The sequence below is a fragment of the Arachis ipaensis genome, chromosome B1, assembly GCF_059453495.1.
Source record: "Arachis ipaensis isolate K30076 ecotype BB chromosome B1, ASM5945349v1, whole genome shotgun sequence".
Classification (NCBI taxonomy): Eukaryota; Viridiplantae; Streptophyta; class Magnoliopsida; order Fabales; family Fabaceae; genus Arachis; species Arachis ipaensis.
The window spans coordinates 22,801,287-22,814,369 of NC_142436.1; the positions used below are offsets into that span (position 1 = coordinate 22,801,287).

The 13,083-nt window shown below is 36.0% G+C and overlaps 2 protein-coding genes across 2 annotated transcripts; one reads left to right on the forward strand and one right to left on the reverse strand.

Moving 5' to 3' along the window:
* Window positions 1-2,577: 2,577 nt before the first annotated feature.
* LOC107627314 (cytochrome P450 81E8) lies at window positions 2,578-5,435 on the reverse strand. Its single transcript, XM_088501249.1, has 3 exons — window positions 4,662-5,435; window positions 4,128-4,446; window positions 2,578-3,466 (listed from the first exon to the last, which is right to left on the reverse strand). The coding sequence occupies exons 1-3, from the start codon at window positions 5,237-5,239 to the stop codon at window positions 2,861-2,863; spliced, it is 1,503 nt and encodes a 500-aa protein (XP_088357375.1). The 5' UTR covers window positions 5,240-5,435; the 3' UTR covers window positions 2,578-2,860.
* Window positions 5,436-11,684: 6,249 nt separating this feature from the next.
* Window positions 11,685-12,286, forward strand: LOC148575950 (uncharacterized). The gene is made up of 2 exons (XM_088501635.1): window positions 11,685-11,774; window positions 11,837-12,286. The coding sequence occupies exons 1-2, from the start codon at window positions 11,685-11,687 to the stop codon at window positions 12,284-12,286; spliced, it is 540 nt and encodes a 179-aa protein (XP_088357761.1).
* Window positions 12,287-13,083: the final 797 nt, after the last annotated feature.

A 13,083-nucleotide genomic window follows, 5' to 3' on the forward strand; every position in this document is an offset into this window, starting at 1 on the left:
TTTAAGATATTCCTCCATGTAGATAAAAGTTATAGATATCATGCACCAATAATCCAGTTGCCAACCCCATATAAACATTAACAAAAAAAATCAAATAACACATACCTGCAGTGTATGTTGAGAATCATTCACAAGGAACACATTTGCATCTTCGGCGGATCTGAGAATTCATCATATAGCTAATCACTTACCTGTAAAAGATAATGACTTAAACATATTAAATAAAAAGGAATGCTAGATGCTAACCTCAGAAGAAGAACATGTTGCTTAATTGTAGCAAGGAATTCTTTGACTCCTCCACTATAGAAGTACAGTAGAGGATAAGCAAGTCCTGCACGAAGATTTTATTCACACCAGATAGAATTGTCAAAAACAGAAGGGTATAGAAAGCCACAAATATTTAAACCTACTCAAGATGAAAGCAAGTCTCCATTGATGAGAGAATCATATACATTTTATTTACATAATCAATGCTACCGAAAATGTTACCCCAGAAAAAATCCATTTAGATTCATCACAAGAGCTTCACCTGATGATAGAACAACAATGATATATTGCCATCCAAGTGCAGGCGACTGCCTCCGGATGGACCTAATGTCAGTGAAGGGCACCACTCTTTGGTAACTTATTCACTTTATTGCTGATATTGTTAATACTAGGCAGTGTCCGTTGCTGGTTGAGTCACTCCAAAATTCACCAATAGTTTATTCAATGCCTCAGGGGAGCAAACTTCATACTTGACCTTTCTAGAAGGTGAGAATTATTAGCAATCTGCATGATTTTACATTATTTTGGCTTGTGCATATTAAAAGAGAAGAAGAACATGCCTGGCGTTGCGGCGACAATATTTCACAGAGATACCGGTGCGTCTTGCAAGTCAAGATTTTGCTTCACCCCCTTTTGTCCTCTGTTCATGGCAAGACCAAAACCAAAATAAAAGACTAAATTGAAACCAAATCAAGAAGAAAAGGTATAATGTGAACCAAAATTGAAATCTGAGACCAAATTGAAAGGCAAAATTTTTTAAATCCCAACAATTTGAACCAAGAGTATGGGCATACCTAGGATCGGGACCAGAGGGAGGAGAGAGCAGATCGGCGGTGGACCCACCAGCAGGGGGAAGCACCACGCAACTGGTATCTGACGAGCGAGGCTACACGGCGGCAAGGATTCACGATTGGAGATTTGTTTCGCGCCTCTGTTCCCGTTCTTGTTCGCACCAAGAAAATAGGAAAGAAAAAAATACAACTGAAGAATTAGGGATGAGAACTTACCAGAGACGAGAAGATGAGCCAGCAGCAAGTACAAACCGACGACGACGAGGAGGAGGTCTGGGCTTGACGAAGAGGGAAGAGACGTCATCGTGACCAGCAACTCCGAATGACCTTCTGGCGACGCGAGGAGATGCCAGACCTTCGACGGCGAGAGCTGCTACAGGCGAGGGCTGCTTAAGGTGAGAGCTTCCAGAGGCGAGTGCTTCACGGCTGGAAGGCATAGGGAGTCCGGGCTGAGGGTTAGGGCTGGTGGGGAATGTATAACGAAGGAGAAGAGCGCGATGAGTGTTTTTGGAAGGGGGGAGTAGTATATCTGATGGTGTTAGTACTTTATTAGTAATAATAATAATAATAATAATAATAATAATAATAATAATAATAATAATAGGATCAAGGTCCTGATTAGCGGTGGTTGTTCAAGAAATAGCCGCTAATCAATCAGACTCTGTGGCACATGATGTCAATTGCTGTAATTTTTGATATTTGCGGTGGTTAGATAAATGGCTAGAATTTTTTTGTCGCTATCCTCCGCCTATCTTGTAGTGAGTACATCTTTCCACTGCAAGTTTGATAGAGATGATCCAATCTCCCATCCTCTTGACATCCTCTACGTCTCTCTTCCACTGCTTATCCACGATAATACCTACCCAATTCCTATTCTTCACATTTCCTGTATATCAAAGTTTGAACGCGAAAGCATCCAACTCTCTAGCCTTCACACCGACCTATTTTGTTTCTTGTAGGCACATGATGTTAATCTTCCTCTTTGTCATGGTATCCACCACCTCCATGGATTTTCCTGTTAGAGTGCCAATGTTCTATATCCCAAATCTCAACCTTATGTAGCTCCGATCTTTTACCTTTACCTTTTTCTTTGTGAACTAACTTATTTACCCTCGTCCGTTCACGAAAATGCGGAAACCCTTAATCATTTAACACTACACCCAGGTACCAATGCAACGGCTCTTGCTCATTTGACACTGTACGCAAGCCATACAGCGCGTTGCTTTCGAGCAACGATCTAACTTTAGCACAATAACGTCTTTGATCTATGTCATGAAGATTCGACTAAGTCTTTATGTTGGCTGTCGAAGGCCTAACACAACCCTTCTCTTTTATTCGGACTTGGGACCGACTATGTACCGCAGATGTAGTATAGATGGAATTCTTATCTAAAATCCAAAATTACTCAAAATTCCGCAGCTTGTTCTGCTTTTTCTATTTGTATATGTTTATATTGGCAAACTTTTTTTTTTTTTTTTGTCGATTTGAATTTGAATATCCTTAAAATAAGGAAAAATCATTTAGAGTGTCTAAAATCCTCTTTGCCAAAGCTCCTCGTGATAGCTAACTAAATAAAGTTGGCAAGTTGCCAACCCTTTTTGCTTACTTAAATACAAATAGCGTTTTCAGTACTAGATAACCGAGTAGCACGTTTTATTATGCCTAGTTTAGTTCTTCACATAACTACTTACATAATTATTTTACTATATAATACAACAAAAGTGATGAAATATTATAAGATTTAAACAAAGCATAGCAAATTCTTTCCATTAGTCTAAGATTTTCTTTTCCTTACCAGCTCCTTAAAAAACCTTGTCAATGATACTTGAATCTGCTTTACATAAGGCCTCCAAAGGAATCAACTTTGGGGTGGTGGCTCCTCTTCCTTCACTCATATCAATTTCGTCTTCACTTATTCGCTTCCATTCAAAACATTGAATCAATAAACCCAAAGTTAAACTCACTGTACGGTTCCCCAAGTTTGCTCCAGGACATGCCCTTCTTCCAAGCCCAAACGGAATCAACTTTTCTGCTTCTCCTTCTTTCTCAAATCTCTCAGGCTTGAACTCAGTAGGGTTGCTCCATAGTTCAGGATCTCTATGAATAGCCCAAGCATTTACCAACAGAATAGTATTCTTTGGGAAGTTGTATCCTCCTACGGTGCAATCTTTTGAAGAATAATGTGGCGCCAATAATGGAAGTGCAGGGTGCAACCGAAATGTCTCGTGGATAACATTTTGTAGGTAAGGGAGTTTCGAAATGTCGGATTCTACTATTAAGCGATCTTGTCCTATTTGAGTATCTATTTCTTCCTTGGCCTTCTTTAACACTTCTGGATGGTTTAGTAATGCAGCCATAGCCCATTCTAAAGAAGTTGCTGATGTTTCTGTTCCTCCAAGAAGCATAACCTGCGAGTTCAAGTCAAATTCGACACCATGAGAAGAGTAAAATCTTTGTTTCGTTTTCATAAAACTAGTAACTTTCTTCATATTCAAAAGTTGGTGAATGGAGACAAAACTTAGAAAGTTTGGAAAATCTGAGTACTATTGATTTTCGCGGAGAATAAAATGAAGATTAAAAAACCAGCAGTGATAGCTGAGATTTGAGATTGGGAGTAGGATAATCGGGTGCACCACTATGCACTCTAGAAGTTCTCATCTATCAAACTCTAACGTAAATAGTCGTCAGACTAACGACTAATTGCTAACAGTAAAGGACACACTCTTTACTCTGCACTGTTTTATTCCTCTTTAATTGGTAATTTACTCTCTGATTAAAGCTCAGTTCGAAATTTCCAGCACCACCTTATTCGGTGAATACTTCCTACTTCAGGCAATTTTTGTACATTATATGCTTTTGTATACTCGTTCTGTTTTAAAATAACCGTCACCTTTTAGGTTCATTAAAAAGTTAATGTATCTAAACAATTCAGTGAATTAAAAGAGTAAAAGCGACAGCTATTTTGATAAAGAAGGCCATGGCCCATGTATTTATTATATAGTTGTAAGACCTCTTTCTGTTATATAACACAAGAAGCAGCAGCTAAAAGAGAGTGAAAGCAACAATCACCAGAACAATGCCTTTGATGATTTGATCCGTGTAGTACTCGGGCTGCGACTGTTGCAAGCTCAATAAATGGTCAATCATAGTATTTTTATCTCCACCCTGTTTCATTCTGTGCTGATCAATAAGCCCCTGCAAGAATACATCGCTTCTCCTAGCAATACCTTTGAGCCTCTTCTCTAGGTTCCCAAAATCGAACCACCGAAGAACCTTCACGAATTCAAAAGGGTTACTAGACCCTCCCAACGATAAAAGTTCCTTGATGAGCTCCCTGAACTGCTTCGCTTCCTCTGTGTCCGCGACGTCACAGTCATCACCATAGTACCTTTCATGGATAAATACAAAAATGTAAGGAAAACAGTAGAAATCACTAAAATAATTGTGTATTTTTAATATAATAAATATATAATATAATTATAATTACAATTATATTAAATATACACTAAATTAATTATTAAAATAAAATATTAATATAAATTAATATATATTAAAATATAAAATATAAGAAATTGTTAATTTAGTTTAATTTTCAAAACATACCTCTTCCCCGAGATCATCCTCATGATGGTGTTGAACGTCATCTCCGTGAGCTTCGACTTCAGCTCAACCTTGGCAAAATCTTCACCATTTTGCGATGGAGCCGCAAGGCTTTGTACCAGCCTCAGGATCTCGTCCCTTCGTATTCCCAAGAACGAGTTGAGGCGGTGCGTGGAGAGGACATCAAGCGAGATAATGCGGCGGACATTGCGCCAGTGGTCGCCATAAGGTGCGACCGTGACGGTGGTGAAGTTGTAGCCGACGTGTTTCGCGGAACGGAGCGGCGGCCGGTTGGCCAAGATGATGTCGTTCTTTGTGAAGCATTCTTGAACGAGAGAGGGCGATGAGACGACGATGACGGGTTGGGAACCGAACCAGAGGGAGAAGACTTGGCCGTACTTTTGAGAGAAGGCGTGAAGGGTTCGGTGCAAGGGGAAGTTGAGTTGGCGGAGGTTGCCCAAGATGGGAAGAGGTGGTGGACCTGGTGGAAGGTTCTTGAACCTTCTTGTTGAGAAGAGGAACTTGAGCGTTATGACGAGGAAGAGAATAGAAAGGAAGGTGTAGGAGATTAATGGTGTCATTTTATTTTTAGCTATGTTGCAGTGCTTGTGTTAATTATTGTGATACAGTATGTTCTTTTGTTGAATGTGAATACATGATGCAAGGTTCGGGGCCATATGTAGACTATATAAAGAGACGTGTTTTGCAGAAAAAGGTTTAGAGAGAAGTTTCATCACTTGATAACTAGTCAACTACGTTGGGAAATGAAAATTGGACACCGGTTTTTAAAAGTAAGATAGAAATAAAAGTCAGAAGCTACGACAAATCAACAATCCGTAGTGAAGTAATTGTTTTAGAGGAGTGCTACACATACAAGTCTTTTTGACTTACAAGTCTTATAAGTTATTAGACCTTTTAATGCGTTATTCAACGTTTTCTATTTTCAAAGCGCTACATTCAGAACGGTTCTTCTTCTTCTTCCTCTTCCTCTTCTTCTTCCTCTTCCTCTTCCTCTTCCTCTTCTTCTTCGTTTTTTTTTTTTTTCGATTTTCATAATTTCTGAAATCAAGCTTTGAAATCATTTTGAAGAAGAAGAAGCAGTAGAAGATGAGGAGAAAGAGAAAGAGAAAGAGTTCTGAATTATGCAACGAATTTTGGGTGTATTTCTTAAATACTTTGGGTGTATTTTTCGTAATCCTTTGGTGTATTTCTGTAATCCTTTTGAAGATAATGGAACTTCAGAAATACACCCAAACGATTACAGAAGTACACTCAAAATGATTACAGAAATACACCTAAACGGTTACAAGAATTTACCCAAACGATTATAGAAATACACCAAAGGATTACAGAAAATACACTCAAAGGATTTAAAGAAATACACCCAAAATTTGTTAAAATACATCTTATGCATAATTCAAAACTCTTTCTCTTTCTCCTCCTCATCTTCTACTGCGTCTTCTTCTTCAAAAATGATTTCACCATGAAAAATCGAAAAAAAAAAAGATAAAACAGAGAGAAAGAACGTAAATGAAGAAGAAGAGGAAGACAATGAAGAAAAACGTGCAGAAACAAAAGAAAAGGAGAAGAAGAAGAGTAAGAGGAAGGAGAACGTGCAGCAAGAAGAAGAAGAAGAAGAAGAAAGAGAAAGAGAAGGCAAGAAACGAAAGAAAAGAAGAAAGAGAAGACGAAGAGGAAGAAGAATGGTTCGAAGCGTGTTTTGAGCGTTAGTTTTAATTGAACTTGTAAGGCTTACAAGCCTTAATCGCTTGTATGCCAAAAATTACTCCATTATTGTTTGAAGAAATTTCTTTTCTTCGTTGACAGATAATTGTTTATTGATAAAAATTTAATAGTATATTATTTTTTGTTCGGATTTTTTATTTTCATAAATTAAATAAATGTAATAATTATTAAAATAAATAATTTTAAAAATATTTACCAAAATAAATATTCTTATCTTATTTCGTTTACACTATAAACGAGATAATTTTACATGTATCTCTTTTACAGTGTAATCGATATATATATATATTTTAAAAATTTGAAAATAACAAAATATTAATAATATCAATAATCTAAATTTTTGTCATGCAATTAGTACATAAAAAGATTGGTAAAAGAAATTAAAATGGATATGTTTAATCAATTTTAGTCCATTTTAAATGATTAACACATTTAGTTGGAAACCATTAAACTTACCTTTTTTTTTAATTATTCACTGTTTAAAAATTTAAAATATAATTTAAATACACGTGATTTATTGAATGACTCGGCATGTCACTATATATAATATAAAATTTTTTATACTTAAATTATATTTCAAATTTTGATGTACTCCCATATAACAAATAAAATTTATAAATATTCTCATGTAACAAACAAAAAAAATAAATAAATATGTAAGAAACAAATATATTAATAATGTACAATTAAAAATATATTTATAATTATCTATTATTATTAATAATACGGTGAAAATATATTTGTAATTATTTATTATCTATAGTGAACTGTCCATTATTAACAATATACTGAAAATATATTTGTTACTATCCATTGGCTATAATAAATAAAGTGTGGGATGGTCTATCAATTTAATTTCTAATTAAGTATGCATGCATATTAATTATAGATATGTTATTCTCTCTATCTCTTCTCCTTTTGATATGCCATGCTCTTGGTTCTATATACATTATTACATCACATTAATTTCCCCTATTGGGCTGCAATGAATAAAGTGTAAAATGATCTATCAATTTAATTTCTAATTAAGTATGCATGCATATTAATTATTGATATGCTCTTATTTTCTATCTCTCTTCTCCCTCTGATCTGTCGATACTCTTGGTTTTATATACATTATTATATCACATCAATGTCCATATATATATATATATATAGAGAGAGAGAGAGAGAGAGTTATAGTGTGTTCCAAGTTATAGTAATAATAGAAATCATGCAATGATAGTAGGGTAACACCCCAATTCATACACCTCTTCAATTTATTAATTCTTGAAACTTGAAAGAATGGTGAAATTAAAACAATTTGAGTGAAATAAAGGTAAAGAAATTAGTAATACTGACAAAAAAACCGAAAGCTATGAGGAAGAGTGCAAAACACAAGCAGCATTTACGAATAGTTATAAATATATTTCCAACACATTATTAATAATAGACAGTTCACTATAGATAATGAATAGTTATAAATATATTTACAACATACTATTAATAATAATGGACAGTTATAAATATATTTTTAATGGTATATTATTAATATATTTGTTTCTTCTATATTTATTTATTTTTTTTGTTGTACGGTAATACATATAAATTTTATTTGTTGCATGGAAGTACATCAAAATTTGAAATATAATTTAAGTAAAAAAAGGTTTCATATTATATACCAATAGAGTAGTGACATATATTAACTGGATCATTAAATAAATTACGTGTATTTAAATTATATTTTAAATTTTTAAACAGTTAGAAAAGAGATATCTGTATTAATAGTGGACAGTCTAATGGTTTCTAAGTAAATGTGTTAATCCCTATCATTTAAAATGGACTAAAATTAATCAAACATATCCATTTTAATCTTTTCTACCAACTTTTTTATGTACTAATTGCATTGCAAAAGTTTAGATTATTGATATTATTAATATTTTTTATTATTTTTAATTTTTTTTAAAAAAATACATGTAAACGAGATAAACACATGTCGTATATCCTTCTCTTATCTCGTTTACACTGGAAACGAGATAAGAGAAAATTATTTATTTCGGTAAATATTTTTAAAATTATTTATTTTAATAATTATTATATTTATTTAATTTATAAAAATAAAAAATTCTTTTTTGTTCCTATTATTAAAAAATACAAAATAATAGAAAGAGTAATAAAATTTATGAAAAAAATTTTATCAAGAAAATAATCTTGCAAAACATTTTATATATATATATATATATATATATATACGCCAACGAACTATAACTCAAATAGCATAGTCTCTTCATACTCATTTAGAGGTCGTAGGTTCGAGTCTCATTCTTGACTCTATATATATATAACTAAAACTTATGATGTGTAATTGACCGCAGGATAATATTGAATTACTTTTACAAACGTTAGAAATACAAATAGGACAATTTAAACGTTAGGGATACATATAGGACTTACTCCAAATGTTGGAGACAAAAATAATACTTTACTCTTGTTTCACTCGTTTTTTGGTCAACTTCGACAAGCAGTGTCAAAACGAGCTTGTATCAAGATCTCAAATATCGGGGAGCAAATACAACGACTCTGAAAAAAGAGTGAGCTCGACCTAGGAATTACTTAATTAATGTCGAGGCGATTTATATTAGAGTCGCTAGTGATAAATTTATGACAGATGACGAGGGAATGAATAAATAATATGATGAAAGTGTAAAATGTTGATTAAAACAAACTAATAATAACATGCAAAGAAAACAAATAACAATGAATACGATGAGCAAAAGCAAATAAATTAAAGATTGACTTCTGACACTCACATGCACTTGCACTCTATGTTCTTCCGTTGCGTCGTAGAGACTGAGAATTTTATGAGTTTAAGTGATGATCTAATATTTTTGAGTGAAGTCCTGAACTTCTTTTGAATTTCTACTATTTATAGACCATATGAATTTGACTGATCTTGGAGCATGTCGTTTACGATCTCATTTCCTCTTTTTTCTCAATTATGACCTTACCTTGACTATAAAGAACTTTTATCTCCAAGTTTTGACAACCATATCATTTTTAGTCTTCAAGTACTAACTTGTTTCTCAATTTTCGCTCCCATGTTCTCATTTCTAGTTTTAAAGATCGGATGAAGCTTTTAATACTTCAAAAGAGGTCACCCATTACCTTTCGGTTTTTACATTTTTTGTAACTTTTTAGTTGACTCCAACTTGCCTAATTTTGTTTTTCCAGTCAAAATACGGTTTCAATGGCCAAAGTTACTGATAATAAAAAAATTTATTTTTTACCAATAATTTTTTATTTAATTATAATTTATACTTTTATACTATATGTTCCTTGTGAGATAAAACTCCCAAAGTTTGATCGGCTACAGGATCCGTCAGGGGCTCGGAAGTATTCTCCTTGGAACTGGTGACCTCGGCGTGGAACCTGCAAAAAGGACTCCGACGCTCAAGTTAGTGCTGGATTATATAAACTTCAACGAGTAAAAGTAAAAATAAAGGATTTGCAGGGTTGATGCTATGGAGTGATTTTCTCAGTAGCTTATGATTTTCCTTCTCGCTTGCCCTAGACGAGGTTTGCTCGTCTGTTTAAATAGACCACGCGGTAGGGAAAGGTGAACGTTTGAGTAATGTTCGGTTTTTCAGGGTTTGTTACCGAAAATCATCGTATGAGTTTGGTTAGTGCGAGATTCTTGGTGCTTGTGACCTGTTTGACTTGTTCTCGGTTGTGAGTTTGTTAGCCGAGGATATCGGGAAGGTATACAGCCCCCAAGCTCGGCATGGAGAACATGTTGAGCTTTCTATATCCTCGGCTCCTGAAATTGGTTTGTTTGATAGAAATGGATTTAGTGCCGGGGTAGTCCCCAAGCTCAACATGTTTCTCTGGCTGGGCTTGCGCGGTATGGGCTTTGGATATTGGGCTTGCCACAATGTTTGTAGGTGTTGTGCGTGTTGTTTTTTTTTCCGGGGAGTGGGGTTACGTGAGTGGTATAGTTAATGGAAAATAGAGGGGCTTCGTAGGATACTGTGTCTTAGTAACTCGTTGTCCCCTGTCTGTTAGGCTTCTTGGGAGTTTGATTTTTGAGTAACAGAATGAGCAGAAAAGGTAAGTACTTTAAATTTTTTGTTTTCTCCTACCTGTTCTTCGTTTGTCCTCTTCTCTCTATGGGAAAGAAAGGAGTTGTTGTTGATGAAAACGACTCCTATGGCTAGGTTGATAGCGATGTTAAGTCACCGGTGTCTGTGTTTAATACTGTTGAAATGTTGTCTCAACTGAATGATGCTAGGTGGGTCAGGGGTGGTGATAGTTTGAGAGTGAAGTTCTTACCTTGTGGTAAAAATGATAGGGTGTATGAAAAGAGGAATGATTGGTCTTACTTTTATATTTATACATGCATTTTGACTGAGCTTGGGGTTCGCTTTCCATTTACTGACTTTGAGTGTGGTCTACTGTCGCTGTTAAATTGCGCCCCCACGCAGCTGCATCCTAATTCATGGGCCTTTGTTCGTGCCTTTGAATGTTTAATGGATTATTTGGAGTGCTACCCCTCATTGGGGGTTTTCTTTTCGTTGTTCCAGGCAAAGGGGGTATGGAAGGGGGTTAGGTTAACTTAAGTAGTCACCCAGGTCGAGCTATCTTTAGTTTGTACAAGTCCTCTTTTAAGGATTTTAAGGAAATGTTTGTTAAAGTTCAGGTATGTGAGGATTATTACCCATTCTATCTTGATTCCCTAATGGAGGAGAGGTTTCCCGTGTTTTGGTCAGCTGAGCCTAGGCAGGTGTTAGAGTGTGAGGAGAGGGTAAAAAGTGAGGATTATATCATTGGGTTCCTGATTTCGGTGATGTCTTCGTCTGAGCTGCTTTCTATTCCTACTCTGTTGAGACTTGAAGGGGATAGGGAGGCTTTAGATGAGTATTTAGGTATATCTTGTTTGTTTGTGTCTCTAGGTTCTTGCTGTACTAAGTTTTTGACTGAGTTTTGTTATTTTGTTAGGTGAAAAGGTGTCAACTTTGACGACTGCAAATCTTAAGGCTTTTGTTAATAAGGCTAAGAAGAAGGAGAAAGAGGGGTCATCTACTAACGTGGTGAAGGAAGGAGGTGGTTCAGTTGAGCAAGAGATTCCATTAAAAAGGAAAAGGGGGTGGGGGTCCTTCGAAGATCGTGGATTTGACTGAACAACAGGAGGATGAAGCTGTGTTCACAACCGAGGAAATTAAGTCGACGCATTAGAGCCAACTTGTTTTGCACCGGTATAAGGATGGGCCGAAGAATTCCATATGGTCAGCCTCTTATCCCTTCATGGCAGTGGCTGATGAAGTGGCTCAAGTTGATGCTGATGTGAAAACGATTCATGAGGCTGGAAAGATAGGGGTTGCTCATTATCTACAGGTTAGTTGGTAGTTGTGTTTATTTGCATTTTGTTTTTGTATTCTAATGTTTTTCGTCTGTAGGTTATTGGTACTCGTTTGTTGTCTATTGGGCGGACGTCTAAACTTGATGCCATTCTGGATGCGGATAATGTTGTTGCTATAAAGAAACTTAAAGAGTCGTTGCAGGAGAGGGATTTGAAGTTGGAAAAGCTGAGAGATGAGTTGAAGAGTTTGAGGGAAATAGCGAAGGCTTCCGAAACCGAGGTTAAGAGAGTTAAGGGAGATCTGGAGGCAAGCCTTGCCGAGAATGAAGGATTGAAGGCAAGGGTTCCTGAACTTGAGGAAAAGGTATTGGCTGCATTTACGATGGGTTTCGATTGTGCTGTTGCCCAGATCGGTGTTGTTGCTCCTGAGGTTGATGTCAGTTTTCTTGATGTGACAAAAATTGTTAGTGATGGTCGCCTTATGGATGATGGGACATTGGCCGAGAATCAAGATGAGAGCGTGTCGGTTGAGAAAAGGGGAGATTAGAGAATCTGTTCGTATTTTGAATGTTTAATTTGTAGTTTTTGAATTGGGAACTTGTTTGGATAGGATTTTGTACCCTCTGAGGGATTTATATTTGAATGTTATTTTGTATCTGCGGAGGGTTTTATATTTGAATGCGCGCATATGTATTGTAAGGTATTGGCTTATTGCACTTGGATTGATATACATAGATATGATACGGGGTGGGGGACCTCATTAAAACCTCTCCAAGAAAAACCCAGCTAACCTTGTGAGTAGGAAAAAGAGTGTCTCCTCGTGCCCATATCATTTTAAGATAAGTAAGACTTTAATGAAGATACATTCCAGATTCCAGGGACATTGGTCCCTTGTAGTGTTTGGAGCTTGTATGCTCCTTTGCCGAGTATTTTTGTAACTCGGTAGGGTCCTTCCCATGCTGCGGCGAGCTATCCATGGGCTTGTGATTTCCTTGCCTCTTCGGTTCGTCGTAGGACGAGATCGTGTTCGGCGAACAATCTGGGCTTGACCATTTTGTTGTACTTTCACTGCGTTATATTTTGCATAGCTTTATGTCTTAGCTCGGCTTTGTTTCTGTCTTCCTCTATTGTGTCCAACTCTATTTGTCTAATGCTGGTATTGTTGGTTGTTGATGTGAGTCCTGCCCCTTTTGATGTTATGGAAATTTCGACTGGGATCATCGCGACTGCTCCGTAGACAAGTCAGTAGGGAGTTTCTTGTGTTGTGGTTTGCTTTTTTGTATTGTAACTCCATAGAATTTCTGGTATTAGATCGGCCCATTCACCTTTGGCATCGCCGGGCTT